The sequence below is a fragment of the Acinonyx jubatus genome, chromosome C1, assembly GCF_027475565.1.
Source record: "Acinonyx jubatus isolate Ajub_Pintada_27869175 chromosome C1, VMU_Ajub_asm_v1.0, whole genome shotgun sequence".
Taxonomy (NCBI): domain Eukaryota; kingdom Metazoa; phylum Chordata; class Mammalia; order Carnivora; family Felidae; genus Acinonyx; species Acinonyx jubatus.
In genome coordinates this window covers 154462199-154479403 of record NC_069381.1, presented here as the reverse complement: position 1 = coordinate 154479403, position 17205 = coordinate 154462199, and the positions used below count along the sequence as shown (strand labels likewise).

Sequence of the window (17205 nt, the reverse complement as noted above, 5' to 3'; positions counted from 1 at the left end):
GACAGAGACAGAGCATGAGCAGGGGCGGGGCAGAGAGAGAGGGAGACACAGAATCCGAAGCAGGCTCCAGGCCCTGAGCTGTCAGCACAGACCCTGACGCGGGGCTCGAACTCACGAACTGCGAGATCATGACCTGAGCCGAAGTCGGACACTCAGCCAACTGAGCCACCCTGGCGCCCCCATTTGTCCCTTTTAAAGTCAACTTGCATCGGGGCGCCTGGGTGGCTCAGTCGGTTAAGCGTCCGACTTCAACTCAGGTCATAATCTCATGGCTCATGAGTTTGAGCCCCACGTCGGGCTCTGTGCTAACAGCTCAGAGCCTGGAGCCTGCTTCCGATTCTGTGTCTCCCTGTCTCTCTGACCCTCCCCCCTGCTCATGCTCTGTCTCTCTCTGTCTCAAAAATAAATAAACGTTAAAAAAAATTTTTTTTAAGTAAACTTGCATTATCTTGAAACTTGACTCATCCTGGAACGCTGCAGAGACGTGCAGCACCACCCACTGCCCCATGTGTTGTATTGATCTGCATAAATACACCTGCCGCGGCATGAGATCAAGAGCCCAAATGGACAGTTGTTGAATTCCAATCTTAGAGGTGCTCTTGCATTTTTAGTATAACTTACATGTCGTGTTGACTTGGGAGCCTGAATGCGTTGAAGAGAGGTATCCATCACAGAAACGTGGAGTCTGCGTTTTCTGCAGTAAACCCTGCCATCAAACTTTCAGACCTAAACGACACCAGTGAGGACTGCTTCTAGACTTGTATCAGTGGATTTCAATCAAGACACATCCACAAAAACCTCTAACTAGTAAGCGTGCCTAACAGTTTTTCTTGGCTACTATAAAAATGGGAACTTTGAGTAGACTAATGTTTCTACCTCTACCAGCCATACACCTGAGTCTAGTTTTCATGTGGTCACTCCATTTCCTTCTTGCCCTATTGGTAAAAATCAATTCAGTAAATATATTCACTGAACATTCTAAATGCTGAAAAGGACTGCTAGCCATGAAAATACAGTTTCATGAACTTGACAGGAAATAGGGCCCTTATGCAATAATCCATTTGCTTACGATTTACCACAGTTGGGACATTACAATCGATTTTGTACTGTGTAGGCAAAATGTTATTAAAATTTTATGTATTAAGCTCTGAGGTTAATATGACAAACTGTTACCATTTTAAAAGTTCTGGATGGTAGGTGCATGTGACTTTGTTTCATTCCTCTTTGAACTTTCCTGTATGTTAAAGTGTTTTTCATGATTTTCCAAAGTATGTACTAGAGAAAAAAAAGAAACACATTAGTTTAGGTTGGAGAGTGGGCGATGTTGGTGAGAGGAAACAGCCACCTCCTCTACCTGGCCAGCAAGGAGATGTTCAAGAGGTTTCTGTTAAGGGTACTTAGTTAGGATTATTTCCAGATGAAAACTGTTTCTGTAGACAGTAAAGGCAGTTACTTATGATAATATTTTTGCAAGTGATTTATTCATAGGTATCAGCATTGCACAGAGTATTAGAAATTTCCTTGCAAGGCTCTGTACACACAGGTCTAATTTAGAGATCAGCTGTATGAAATCCTCTGCTTGCCGCCAGACTGCTTGCTCCCTCCAGGCTGCAAATCTGAAGGGTCCTTCAGGCTGCTCAGAAACCAGTGAGATGCATCAGAGTCCTTAGCCTGAGGTTCTAGCTGTAGACAGACCTGCAGACAACCAGTGTGAAAGTCAGATTCTTTAAGATATATCAAGATACAAAACTGTGTGTGTGTGCACGCACACAGTCACTGCTCATGTTTTCTTGTTAAAGGGAACAGTGTGACTTCCTGATCTATCGATCTGACATTGATCATAAGCTGGGTGATGCCGCATGGCTTGGTCTAGACTAGAATTCTGGATGCTGTCAGACTTCTACTTTGCTAGGCCATAGGCATATTTCTGGGTGTCTGAAGGTACAATGCTGAAAGGAATTGTCACTTTCATATTTTAGGAGACTCACTGATCCACAAGACGCTTTTGAGGCAAGTTAAATGCAAGGCCAAGGTTTGGCTGCGAGGGGTAGGTATGTGACTTACACTCCTGCAGCATCATTCAAGGCATATGGAGATCTGTACTTTAAGGAGAGCTTCTGTTTCAGGCGGGGCTTTGAGGCACAGTGCTGATGGGTACAGCAGTGGCTCCTGACCTTTATTTGTGCCATCATCACATCAGTCATGTATAAAACACATTCCCATCTGTATCATCTCTCACTGCGTGCAGCACTTCTCAACTACTGGGGTAGGGGCATCACTGGGAGAAAGGATTCTTCCTTCAGAGCTTGCACCTCGGCTCACCCTGCAGTGTGAGAGCCACCAGTCAAGAATGAAAAGCAGTCATCTAGAAGCCTCAGTCTCAGGTATGGGTGTCATTTCTGCCATTGATGGCTCCTAGGACAGGCCTGACACCTAGTAGATGATCAGTAAGTATTTGTGGAGTGTTGAGTGAATTAGCCAGCTGTGTAATCTTAAGCCACTTAATCTCTTTGGCTCCAGTTCTTCACCCGAGGAATGAGGGAAATGGATTAAGGTGACCTCCAGGGCCCTTGTCAGTTGTAAAATTATATGATTCTGTGATTGGTCCTGTACCTCAGAGAAGATTAATTTGACAGGAGTGTGAAGGATAGAGTGAGAACCAAGAGCGAGACAATGCTCCTTTCTTTGAATTAGGCTAATATTTCTTTTCCTACTACCACTTTTTAAGCACTTATCTATGTTCGGGTTTCCCCGCTAGTTTCCCTCCCGTCAGCTGTCCTTCTCTGTGGGGATTGTGAACCCTTGAAGGACTGGAACCATGACTTTCTGCTTCTCTGGGGTTCAGAATATCAGGCATCAGAACGCCTGCCAGCACTGTGAGGGGGTCCACACCGTGTCTGTACACAGCTCCTCTAATCCAGGAGGGAAGCATTGTTTCCCGTTTTCCTGCAGAAGAACCTGGAGTGGAGGTTGGAGAGGTGAGGTGACTGACTGAAGGTCATCGCTGGTGAGCGACTGAGCTGCAGGGCTCAGGGTCCCTAGTCCTTAGGGACCTAAAGACTCCGCTCTGGGAAAGCCCAGAGATGCATGTGAACACTGTGTCAGGGCAACCACGGGCCTGGACACAGGAGGCTTCTTTTTTCTCTTTCTGATTTTTGTTTCTGGGCTTACTTGTCGCTGTCCTTCAACTTCTCATTGCTTTGGGATCGTTTCCCACATCTCATTAAGTACAACAATTTTCTTCCTTCCTACAACACATTCATCTGCCAAGGATTACACCCTGAGTAACAGCTCCCTCAACCTTTTATGGCCTTTTCCTTTTGCTATACATCTGTAGCTCTAGCGACAACATTCTCCATGTGTATGTGTGTGGTATGTGTGAGTGTGGATAAAATACCCTTTGTTCGTTAGATTGTTCATTCTTTTCTGTAGCAGAAATGGTGTCCCGCCTTCGGTCAGCAGTAGTGGAGTTTTAGAGAAATGGGTGATTTGATCTTAAGGAGGTCTAACCCACAGGTTGTGGTAGTTGGCTGTCCCCACCATTTACTGCCATTGGGCACAGAGAGAGAAGTGAATTTGAGAGGAAAAGTGATGTATTCCATTGTGGATATGCTGGATTGTTCTGTGTCTGGACATCGCATGGAGAGATGCTGTGTAGGCACTTGGATAATGGGTATAAAGCTCTGGGGCAGTACCTGGGTTTGGCTTATGCATTTCGAACTACTCATCAAGAAAGAGAAGGAGAGGGGAAGATTGTCAGGGCAGAACATTTAACACCGAAGGGACAGGCAGACAGCAGGGCTTGGGCAGGCAGAGAAAAGGCAGCCAGGGAATCACGGTGGTGGTGGCCAAGGAGAGGCACTTGACAAAAGCCAGGCTTCTAAAATTTTCACTCATTCATGTATTCCTTCCTTCATTCATTCATGTGACAAGTATTATCTGTTCACTCCCAAGGCACTGGGCTGGGTGCTGAGGGGAAGAGCAGTGAACAATCAGTGAACAAGCAAAAGCTAAAGGTCTTTGCTCTTTGGGAGCTTAGTGTCTAATGGACGAGATGGACATTAAAGTAATGACATTCTTGGGGTGCCTGGGTGGCTCAGTTGGTTAAGCATCCGACTTCGGCTCAGGCCATGAAGTCACGGTTCGTGGGTTCGAGCCCCACATGGGCTCTGTGCTAACAGCTTGGAGCCTGGAGCCTGCTTCAGATTCTGTGCCTCCCTCTCTCTCTCTGTCCCTCCCCTGCTCGTGCTCTGTCTCTCTCTGTCTCTGTCTCTGTCTCTCTCTCTCAAAATAAATAAACATTAAAAAATTTAAAGTAATCACTTTCCATTGGTGCAGAATATGAAGGTACTGAGCACAGATCTGGAGGCTAGGAGAGCACACTGGACAGGGCGCCTCATCTGGCTGCCTTTACTCTTCTTTCCCGGTCTACCCCAAAAGATACGACCAGGCCTCAGAGCACAGTTGGAGTCAGTCATGTGGACAGAGAGAGAGAGTGGAGATTTCCTCGCAGTGAGGGGAGCTGGCCCCCGACATGCTGCAGCCCCAGGAACACTTCTCCATTCCCTCCCCATCTGTTTCCCTCTTTACTTGTCCTGGCAACACACAAATGTCTCTTTTCTCCCATCTTAGAAAAGCCCTCTCTTTACCCCACCGCACATTATAGGTATTTCTCACCACCCTCTTATGGCTAAAGTCCTCACAAGAATTGCCCCTGACTGTTATCCCTTTCCTCCCACTGCCTCCCGAGGTGCCTGCTGCACTCACACTGTGCCTTTGCAAAGCTGCATGTGGGGAAAGAGGGCAGGCCAGGAGATAGCAACAAGGTGAGCAGGGGAAAGTGTGGGAGAGCTGAAGGTGGAGAGACAGGTAGAAGCAAGTCTTGCGGGGTCGGTCATGCTAAGGATTTTAAATTTTGTTTTAAGAATAAGGGGCAGAAATGGAGTCTTTCAGCAAGGGTGTGGCATGATCACATTTCCAGGTAACAAGCTGCCTGGCTCCTGTGTAGATCCTGACCTTGAATGTGGAGAGACCAGTCAGGAGCCTCTATAGACTCAGGGCAGGACCCACAGTGCCTCCAGTAAGGGTTATGCACTGGAGAAGACCATGGGTAACATTCATCCCGTTCTAGGCTTAGTTCACATCTGCTAATCAGACACATGATTTTGGATATGTCCTTTTACCCTTTCTAGGCCTCAGTTTCCTTGTCTGTAAGATAACAGTGGACAAGAGCCATCCCCACGTCAAGGGTTGTTTTGAGCACGGCATGAGATAACATATGCAAAGCACCAAGCATTTACTGGCAGATAGTAAATGCCATTAATTATTATTCTCCCAATGTCACATTTAAGGAAACAGACTACAGATGCCAAATAAGTAGTGAGTGGATTTGAATGTAGACCTTTGTCCCCACAGCTCCGTATGTCCTCAGTCTGTACCAGGCTCTCTGCTGCTGTGGAGGGGGAGGCCCAGGAAGCTTAGTGGGAGCCATAGTCCATTTCTCCCCTAAGCTTGTGGGAAAAGACTTCAGTTCAGTATCAAGAGCAGGAAAGAAGCTTGAACTAAAAATGATGTCCTGATCCCTGGCCCACCCTGTTTGAAAGTCTCCATCCTGCTCCCGAAAGGGGAGAAACGTTCCGGGAGTCTGGGAGTGCGAGTCCCTTTGGACTTCCTCGGATGCTGGCAGCTTCACCCTGACTTGAAATCTCAGGTTCAGGTAAGGAAAGGGGGAGCTGTCTGCTGCTTAGAAGGGAGGGGCTGCCCCTGTGCCCCTAGGAAACACTGTGCCTGCCAGTGTTACCCCAGCTGCATTCTTCAACCTCAGAGCTTGGGGAAATGGTCGACATTCAGCCTCACTCCAGAGTGGAAAGGATGCAGTGCCAGTGGCACTTACAGCTGATGATGCCCTTTGACAACCAGTGGTTTTTGCATTTTGACAACCAGTGGTCTAAGCATTTTGATCCCATGTGGTTCGTAGAGGGTGTGTGCCCCCATACACTTTTTGGCATGGGCTAAAAGACATTAGTCCTGAGCTAGCATTTTGGCTTCAGAGCCCTCCAGGAGCAATAACTCTATCAGACAGTCCTGACATGGTACATTAAGAAGTGCAGAAAAATGCTACGTCCTATAAAATGCATACTTCAACTACACAGGCTTTCTGCACCCCTATCACCAGGGACAGTTACATGTTCACTCACATGATTGTCATCACCACCCCCATAGCCACCTGCTTCATTTGAGTGTTCACTATGTTCCTTGCAGATGAGTTGAACTAAGGAAGCAAGAAGGAAGACTTTACACATGACAGTCTGACTCTCTGATTTTCCACTTAGAATGGACATAGCACATATGTATCTTGTGTGTGTCTGTGTCTGTATGCACATTTTTTGTTGTGGGTTTTTTAAATTTTTTTAATTTTTTTTAGTTTTTAACAAAATGGAGCCCAAATTCCTGCCTAGCTTAACCAGCTGGTGCTGAGTAGTGGTTGCCCTCTTTAAATGGGAAAGAAGCTTTCCAGTTGGCAGAGTCCTCCTGTCTCCTTGCTTTTATTTATATATATATAAATACACATATACATATATATATATATACACACATATACATATATGTGTGTACGTATATATATATACACACATATACATACACATACATATACACATATACATGCATATATACACATATATATGTGTATGTATACATATGCATGTATATATGTATATATATACTTCTTGCTTTACTCATTTAAAGTTCCTGCAAGGGTGTTTACAAATTGCTTGAGAGAGTATAAATTGGTACAACTTAAATGAAGGGGAATTTGACAATATCTATCAAATTGCAAATACCTTTGTCCTTCAACCAAGCAATTTGCTTCTAGAAATTTATTTTCATACTCGTGTGTTTGCAAAATGACATAAGGACAAGGAGGATTATACACAATTAAGCTTTGTTTACAATAGAGAAAGACTGGAAAGAGTCTGTTCACAGAATGGGAACTGGTCAAAAAAAGGACATGGCAGACAACGGAATACTGTGTAGCTATAAAAAAAAAAAAAAAAAAAAAGAGGAGAAAGCTTTCTATGAACCAATATGGAGAAATTCCGAGGTATACTATTAAGTTCAAAGACAAGGCATAGAACAATGGATATAGTATGCTATGCTTGTATTAAACAGGTTAGAAGGGACTATGTATGTTTGTTTGCTAATATATGCATGAAACCTTTCAGGAAGGATGCACAAAAAACCTCAACCTTTCAGGGGACCAGGTAGTTGAGTGGCAAGAGGAGGCCCAGTTTTTATACAATACCCTGTTGTACCTTTTGGGTTTTAAAACACGTGATGGCATTACCTATTTAAAAAATATATTCTGCCTGAGTTCTGTAGACCTTTGCCTTTATGATATAATGTATACCTATAATGAGAAATAAGGGTTTGTGTTTATTACTGAATTTAGGAGTATGTTTTTCATTGGGTTGGGTTGTGGGATTCTTTTGGTCATTTTTAGTATTAAAAGTGTTTTTAATAAGAGTTATCAAAGGTAGCCTGGGTCTTGAAGCTGTTAATTTTCAAGTTTTAAACATTTCCTCTGTAAAGTTGCACAGACTTAGTTTCCGGCCTTAAATCATACCTATTTTCAGCTTCTCTGAAATCAAGAGTATCTTGTGCCATATCAATTAAAGTAAATGTACTTTCAATTAAAGGTGTTAAGTAGGAGTCTGAAAAGATTAATTCTTTATAAAAGGATGACCTTCAGTAGTTAGATCCAATTAGGCATTTTTCCAACCCTATTTCATCCTGATGAGACAAGTCTACTACTCACAATCAATCACTGTGATCTTTTCAAAGGCAAGTATTTTAGGTTCAGAGTCATAAAAGAATGACTTGACTAGGCCACCTCCATAACTTGAGCCATAGTTGATGTAGATAGAGATTATGGGTGTTGGATATTACTTCTGTGGTATTAATATTTAAAGAATCAGGATGTGCATGAAGATATTCTGGGTACAGTTCTTATACTTCTTTTCTCATGGCCTTAGTAGGACAAACTAATTTAGATAAGACTGGCCAAAGGAAAGGAAAGGAACAATGACATATATTCCCATCAAATCAAATTCCTTTTCATTTTTTTCTCCTTCTGTCATTTCATTATTAAATACACTATAAATACTTGCTTTCCTAGTGATCATTTTTTTCCCTTATTGGACTGTTTTAGTACTAATTCAGCCTTTTTAACATACAGCACATAAAACCAAGGCTGTTAAAAAGAATGCTTGCTGATCTTTTATGGTAATACGCAAAATCTTGGGGAATATTGTTTTCTCTCAAAAGGGAAAAGAAATCCACTTTTCTATACTTGTATTAGATATTTCCAATGTAAAATTGTTGGTCCTCACTCTGCCACTAAATTTGTAAACGTGGAAAGGCCATTGAATGTGCTCATCTAAAAAATGGAAAACAAGTAATACCTACTTTGCATATTTCAAAGGTTGATTGCTGGAAGAAAATGAGATTTGATTCATGACATTTGCTATCCATGTTTCTCAAAGTGTGCTCCTATGGCCCTAGGGATCTCTGAGTCCCCTTTAGGAAGCCCATGAGGTCAAAACTGTTTTTATAATAACACTAAGAAATTATGTGCTTTTTTCACTTTCGCGATTGCAACATGTAGCGTGGAATTTTCCAGTGGCTGGCAATGTGATGTGTGATATTGCAACAGACTGAATACAGAAGCAAAAATAAGAATCCATCTATCTTAAGCCAGACATTATGGAAGTTTACAAAAAAAACCCCAGTTGAAGAACTGCTGATACATATGAAAGCACTATGTAAATGTGTGGCGACACTGGTAGGTAAACAGTGCCACAGGCAAACAGCCCTTCCTTCGAAGGCACTGATTGTTCATGGCCCACTCCACGTCCAGGAGAGGGTCACTCCGTCTGAGGTCTAAGCTGATCTCTGAACCATCTTCAGCCGTCTGCAATTTCATGTGTTGGTCATATGCCCCCTTTTTAGAGACAGTTCACGATTTTTAGTTTTCAGATTCTCAGAAGTTCCTAAAAGAAGCCCGGCTTTAGGAATTGCTGTCATCCCCTAGTCCTATTCTATCTCTGAGAGTAGTCACAGAGTCAAGGTGGGGGGACACCTGGGAAGAGATTCATAGTGGTTCAGGGCTCTTATGTCTGTGGCCTGGGCTTGGGCATCTCTTGAATTCTTGACTCTTCACTTCTCTGCTTGTGGAAAAGTACAGACTGGAACCCACGTCTCTAGGCCCTGGGAGAAGGGCTTTCTCTAAGCCGGTAACATGCCTTTGTCATTTTTCTGGGCCTCCTGTATTTACTGTGGTAGAATGTCATGGGGCCTAAAGAAACAAGGTCAGGCTATAGACCAAAAAGGGCCCACAGGCTGGTGGCATCATAATGTGGGCACTGTTTGTAGAGACCAGGAGATACTGCTCCAGGATCCCAAACAGGACTACTTAACAGGATTTGATCAGACTCTTCTGGCACCAGAAGGAGGAGGTTTGGAATGGGTATTCAGGCCATCTCTGGTCTCTGGCTTGGACCCTTGGCAGCTGAGCAAGTAGTTGAGGGTTTGCAGAAATTACTATTTCATGTTTCCTACTGCAGTTTCTTATGGTGTTTTTATTAACTTTAATTGTAGCATCTGTTGAGAGTTATCATAACATTTTAGTGTTCTTATGAGAATTTAAAGCCATTTTAATTATAACTTACTGCCCCATATCCTTTCTTGAAATTAATATAAATGGAAAACTCACATCTTAGGTATTTGCTTGTTCCATATTAACCTAGTATCAGTTTTTGGATTGAATATACGTGTATATATGTATTACAATTTTATGTAAGCATTTTATGTTTATTTTTAAAAATTTTATCTATTTGGGGCTCCTGGATGGCTCAGTTGGTTGAGGATCCGACTGTTGATTTCCTCTCAGATCATGATCTCCTGGTTTGTGGGTTCAAGCCCCGCACTGAGAGTGCAGTCTGCTTGGGATTCTCTCTCTCTCTCTCTCTCTCTCTCTCTCTCTCTCTCTCTCTCTCTCCCTCCCTCTCCCTCTCTCTCTTTCTCTCTCACTCTCTCTTTCTGTCTCTCCCCCCACCCCCCTCTCTCTCAAAATAAACAAACTTTAAAAAAAGCTTCTATATTCAGTGGATAATTAAACAACATTCAGGGGTCCCCTCTTTGTAGCAAAAATTTTAATAACAAAATACACATCCTTTTTGGGGCATTTTGTTACGTGATTTAATGCATAGTATTGTCATTGTCATAAACCTTACCACTGAGACTGTTTTTCCTGTTTCACTTTTTTTTTAATGTTTTTTTTTTAAAACATTTATTTATTTTTGAGAGAGAGAGAGAGAGCATGAGCGGGGGAGGGCAGAGAGGGAGACCAAGGATCTGAAGCAGCTCAGCGGAGACGTGGGGCTCAAACTCACGAACCATGGGATCATGACCTGAGCCGAAGTTGGATGCTTAACCAACTGAGCCACCCAGGCACCCTTGTTCGTTTCACTTTTTAAAAATAATTAGATAAAATGCTATTTTCAGGAAAAATATGAAAAGTGTATTGAATATTATTTATTCCAGACGAAAATCTTCTGAAATTTTTAATTATGGAACTATATTGAAGGTTATTGATTTAGTATAGATTTTGTAAAAGAATATTTTATTTTTGGAATTTTGGGAAATAAACATGTTTATATCGGTAAATTCAGTCATTTAAATATCTCCCTTTATTATTGTCATAACTATCTCTCCCATTTGAGGAAGTACCCAGAGGTAACCCAAAATTGTAAAACACTATCTACCTATTAGTAGCATCTTGTAAAGATTGGAATACATTTAGTTTGATGAAACTACACTTCGTTGGATTTTAATGTGCTACATGTTATATATTTCAGAAACTCCAGAAAGGAACTTAATGACATACGATTTGAGTTTACTCCAGGAAGAGGTAAGTTTTAATTGAAATTATTATCTTATTGCTGCAAAGAGCCTTTAAGAAATTCATTACAAGTGTGTGGTTATAATCTGCTATTTGAAAATGCTTTCTTTAAAAATGAAGAAAGGAGGATGGAGGGAAGGAAGGAAGGCAGGAAGAAGAGAAGCAGTGAAGGATTTGCAATAATTGTGGGGAATCCAAACCGAGCCACTACTGCCTACATGAGTTTCTGTGGCATGCTGCGTGGTTTACATACATGTACAAATTACCTATGTTAGCTCAACCATGAGAACAAGTACTGGCAAGGGGACACAGGGCCTAAAGGACGTTATGGTGAGTGTAATGACTAACAGAGAGCAATCCTAATGAGAGGTGAGCAACAAACGAGCTGTCACACAAAAAAGGGATCCGCTTTGCCCCTCTGCTCTCAGTTCATATTATATGAAGCCTGTGTGGAGGGAGGAATGTCTGTGGTCTCTGTTGGTACACCTTGGTAGGCACATTGCCATTCTTGCTTCTAAATACAATTTTAATATTTTAAATAGTTAGTGAAACAGCTTAAAGGCTAGACTGGTTGCTCTCTCAGCTCCTGGATGCCTGGAGTTTCTAGAACTATGTCGCATTTCTTGGTATCTTTAGCACTTGGCAAATGCCTGCTATCCAGGAGAATCTCCAGTAGTTTTGGTTAATTAATGGATAAATAACATCTACGAACAGGCTTTGGGGACCGCAAGATTAGTTGTTAAGCAAAAATTGCTATTTCCTCCCTTTAGTGTATAACCAGAACAACCCAGAGAGCTGAAAATCAGATGCTGATGCTGAGACTGTGACTCTTCTTCTTGACGGTTTCAGATTTTTAAATATGTGAAAGCAGCCTCAGTGTCTCTATTGAAAACCTTCTAAAATACATTCTGTTTTATTGTTAAAACAAAATACATTAGGCTCATACCCTTGACTATATTAATATATATAAACTAACAACAGTCTGTAATTATTTTACGTATTAGAGCTCCGTGTACATTTTGATTTGATTAAATTTGATTTCCTAAAATTTTGAAAATCTGAAAGTTTCCAACATGTTACCTGGTTAATCACTTGACTGCTTTGACCTCCCTACTATTAGAACCTGTAAGAAGATACAAACTCAGATGTGTACAGGAGCCAAAGCAAATGTTTGGGGTTGGCAGGGAGGGGAGGGGGTGTGAGCTTCAGGAAACCAGGCAGTTCTGTCTGTTCACGTTCAGTGTAAAACAAAACAAAAAAACACTGCTGGCCAAAAAAATATGTTCCTGGGCCATATGTGGTCAAGGCACACTGGCCCTGATTTCTAGTCCCCTGTCAGCCTAAAGATTTTATGATTCCCAGTATATTTGAATTAAACTAACATACGAAGTACCTTTTACAAACTATATATTTTAAAAAGGCCTAAACAAATTTGCTAATTGATCTTTCTTCTGGGAACATCCATCTTTGACAGTTTGGAGCCGGTCTATGAAATTGTACAGCACCAGTTACTGTTACCCAGAAGCTCTCTATTTTGTCTCTTAATATAAGAATGTTGACCAGCCAATACTGTGACAAAATCTAGTAATTCCATAATAAATGTTTCAGGTACAGTAAGTAAAAGAACAACTTCTTATTTAAAGGTTGGGTTTTTTTTTTTCATCTAATTATCTAAAATTTACAGAGGCAATAAAATTAATTTTAAGGGAAAGCAAAGAAATGAATTTCTGAATTGAGGATTTGGGAAGGGGGAAGCATTACCTAGCCCTTTGTGCTGGCATAAGCAGCCTCGTTTGCCATTGTAGGTTAAGAGTCTGCTTTTGTTTACCAGAAACCTTAGTGTTGGCTTTCTGAGGATAGCCAGCCATCGCAGGGCAGTGAGCACAGGCCATTAGTAATGGAAACACCATGGATATATCACCATACCTCTGTGAATACTGATGCTGTCTTTTCATTCAGATGGTGTCTACACTACATCTGTGCATGCATGTGTGCGTGCATACGTACATATACATACATCTGTGCTCTATGTATACATAAATGTGTAATATAGCATAGAATGTATAACATAAACATATCCAATATTCTGTCTTCATTTGAGAGTAAGCCCTCTTTATTTATTATTTTACTGTATACTCTGGAAACTAGAGCATATGTAATTATTTATGATTATTTAACCTGTTTGCACATTAGGAATGTTTAAGCAGCTTAAAGAAGAATAAATCACCAATTAGCTTCAAGTTCCTGTTCCTAACTTTACTGATATATTACTTACATGCCTACAAGATAACTGCTTAATGGAATATTTCTATTTTGGATCAAAATGGCCAACATGACCCTTGTGCTATTTTAATGTGATTCATCTAATATTCAGGAGTCCTGAAAATAGGAGATGCTGGAAACTTGAATCATTTGAGAATGTCATTTGCTTTGGTACTGTTTTAGTGCTAGCCCACAGTGTGGATTTGCTTGATTATTCCATTTTCAACTACATTCTGTGATTGTAAATTCTTAGATCTTATTGATACTTTAGAGGTGGTAGTAACACATCCAGATGCTTTAACCGATGATCAGTCAGTAGAAATGTAATCACTGCCTAGGTAGGCACTTTAATTCAATATACTTTTTGTAGTCAAGTTTCCAGTGGCATCAGGAGGATGAGATTATGTGGCTGAGTGTCGACTTCACAAAGCTAAATCACATGCAGAGTAGAGCCTCTCATTATTCCACCCTAGATTCCATGCCATGGGATCATTTTATCCCTGAGAGAATTTTATAAGGTGTTTTTGTACTTCTAATAATAAGGACAAGCCCCAATATTAGCCCCCGTGGCGTGGAATCTCACAGTTTAGTTAAAATTCCTTTCTTTTTCTTTAACATTTCCCTCATGTTATATTCCATGTCATTCATTGTAGAATGGAATGAGTAAAATGATGGAATGCGACATTTTCTTTGGATGTACAAAGAGTATCCATTGGCCCTCAGGTTTTTTATTGGAGATCTGGGAAATTGGGCCATGTATGAAAGGGAGAAAGAAAGTGCAGTAGAGCGTGGGGTACATTTCAGATGAGCTTTCAGATGAGCTGCACATCATCATCACAGTTAACCATTTATTGAGTAATTACTATGTGTCACACACTGGGCTAAGTATATTAAAGCCCACAAATGTGAAAGATAATTTTACCTTTAGCGACACGCTTGTGTGAGCATAGAAACACACACACACACACACACACACACACACACACACAGAGGGCAGCCTCAGGTATGACAAACTGCAGTTCAGTTTAGACGCTTGTTTGATTCACCAGCAATACTTTGAGGTGCTGCCTGACTTTGCAAGACACTTAAGTTAAACCTTCATCTAGGTTATTACCAGCTGCTGAGCCAGTTTCTTCTTACCCATCTACAGTTCTGGATGTTTGTGATAATGTCAGAAGGCCATGGGGACCGTGTCATGTCCTTTGGGAAGACATGGAGGTTCATAGTGGTTCTTTTGAGCACACTGCCATTTATCAATTTCTCTTTACAAAGTCTTCAAACAGACTTCTCACTATTACCATGTTCATTCGTAGCCTTTCAAGTAATTTTGGTTATATTCATTTGATACAGCCTGTCCCATCTTTATGAGATCCCTAACTCCTGTCACTTATCACTGAGAAACTACATTCTTTTATTCAACCACATTTTCTAAGAGAATGAATCTGTTGCTATCAAATGATCAATGTCATGTGAAAGGAGTTTCTTAATAGCATAAATTTAAATAGCTCATCTTAATAGTCCAACAAGCTCAAAGGCTGTTTGTATCAACTATAAGGTTGTGTCAAGTGCTACCTGTTCAACCTTTGCCATAAATTCTGACTCAGTGGCTACTAATGATAGAAAAGGATTGATGATGGCTGGAATTAACCTTGGCAAGAAAGAAAAGCAGTGTCATTGGGGCCAGTTATGAGCTAACTTACAGAGGTACATTTGAGGATTAATTCAGATAGTAGCCAAAGGGAAAATGTTTTTTGGTTCACTAAAAATGAAATAATAATTTTGTGCATAACCTCTGTTGAATGAATGCAAAGATGCAAATTACATATGGCAAAATATATTTCACATCACTTCTGATCTTTCCTTCTGATAGAATCCAAATTGTTGAATTAAAACACACATAGGTGATTTTTTGTAAATGAAAAATATATCTTTTACATTGTAATGGGTTGTTGCTTTTTATTTTACGGTCACTAATACGTATTCATTTCACATTTGGACAGATACAGCAGATGGCGTATCTCAGGAGCTCTTCTCTGCTGGCTTGGTTGATGGTCATGATGTAGTTATAGGTAAATCATTTTCCAGTATACAGTGTCGTTTTGTTGGTCTATCAAATGTAAATGCATTCAGAAACAAAAGTTTTCATAAAGGAATAATTTACTCTGGATGTTTGAAAATTGTGTCTTGAATTCTTATCTTTTATGTGGAAGAACTGTGTAAGACTCCTATATCATTTTCTTTTTTAAAAAGCTCTTACTGTAATTCTGTCCCATTTAATAAGAGCCTCACTTACTGGGAAATGTAAAGAAGAGCCTAGAAGACCCAAAAGTCTATGATATAGAAAAATAAGATGGTATAAATTCCACATACCAAAGCACAGGAACCTCTGAGGTCCTCTGTCAGAGTTTTCTCTGTTCCTTCTTTGGGCACAGTTCTAATGAACTTAGATACTAGTTTTCCGAGCCATTAGCAAGATGAATCACAAGGTCTTAAGGTTGGATGTGACTTAAGAGATCATTCAGGACAGTTCTTTCATTGTGTGGACAAGGACACAAATTCCTGAAGGGATTCCATGTGTTTTCTGGAGCCATGCAGCTGGATTGGGACCGAGGCACTTCTCTTTGGGCACATGACTGTTTCTACTGCTTTGAGAATAAACAGATAGCTGCATGGAGATGGGGTGCCCACTATATAGAGGCTTGCTTTCGGGAGCAGGAGATGACTGGAGGCCTCCCTGCATGGCATGGAGAGAGGGGGCAGGAAAGCTGTAAGAGATAGACACTATTATCTAAGAAAAAGTGTAGCCTGTAGGGTGAGGGTGAGAAGCTCCATGCTCCTTAGATAATCCTATTTGTGAAGATTTCATAATGTGGTCCATTGCTGGGTATTCATATTGATGACCCTAAGTAATCAAGATTAGTTAACATTGTACTAATGGTAACAATGACATTAATTAATTATATTGTTAATAATTATTATCATATTAGGGTAATGTGTATTATGATCAAACTTTCTTCAAAAATAACCGAATTAAAAATGATGCTTAAAATGACTTTGGGCCCCATAATTGATGTGTTTTAACTTAAAAAAAAAAAATCACTTGCTCAAAATAAACCCTTTCCCCAGTGCTGTTGGAGTTTGTAACTGAGGGAGCTTTACGTGGATATGCTTCCCCATCAGAGTAATCTGTTCCTGTAAACTACGATGTAGGTCATTATATAAATGAATTATTTCTGAGAGTAACTGAGGTTTTAGTGGCAGATTAGGATTCTCAGTAAAGAATCAGTATCTAATATGTTAATTTTTTTAATGTTTATTTATTTTGAGAGAGAAAAGAGAGTGCAAGTGGAGGAGAGGCAGAGACATAGGGGGAGAGAGAATCCCAAGCAGGTTCCGGGCTCTCAGGTGGAGCCCAACATGGGGCTCGATCCCTGAAACCAAACTGCGAAATTATGACCTGAGCCAAAATTAAGAGTTGACTCTTACCTGACTGAGCCACGGAGGCGCCCCTCTAATATGTTATTGACATACAAACAATATGTCATAAAGGTGAAGATACTTTATAATTAGATATAATTAAGCTCTTTTTCCTTTCAATTGTATGTGATTTCCCAAGGAAGCTCTGATTCTCTGCCAAGTGATGCATATATAAAGAGAGAGAGACATAGTTTAAAGCAAAGTGGCATACATACATATACATAGGTATGTATGTATCTCTTGATATTTTCTGTCTCTCACACTTTCCTTTAAAATATTGGGAGATATCATGGCCAGCTGAGTTCTTAGCAAAATGTTCTGATCAAATGTGAGGGAGAGCTTGAACAATGAGGTGAGTTCACCTTTGGTGTCTACCGTAAATTCCATCTCAGAATTGTTTATGTTAGCAGTTCCTTGGCAAAGATAGATGCTCTTTATTCTCATTAGAAAAAGTGAGCACATGCCTTTGTTTCCTGGTTGACCTGACAAAATAAGGAGAAAAGTTC

General features: G+C 40.7%; 1 protein-coding gene across 5 annotated transcripts in view; it reads left to right on the top strand.

Annotated features, from left to right (window-relative positions):
- Positions 1 to 17205, top strand: part of STK39 (serine/threonine kinase 39) — a 313579-nt gene that overhangs the window by 227123 nt on the left and 69251 nt on the right. For all 5 annotated transcript variants that reach the window (XM_053215228.1, XM_053215229.1, XM_053215231.1 and 2 more), the window contains 2 exons: positions 10917 to 10969; positions 15223 to 15291. In XM_053215228.1, coding sequence (XP_053071203.1) covers positions 10917 to 10969; positions 15223 to 15291 — 122 coding nt within the window. The remainder of the gene's footprint in view (positions 1 to 10916; positions 10970 to 15222; positions 15292 to 17205) is intronic.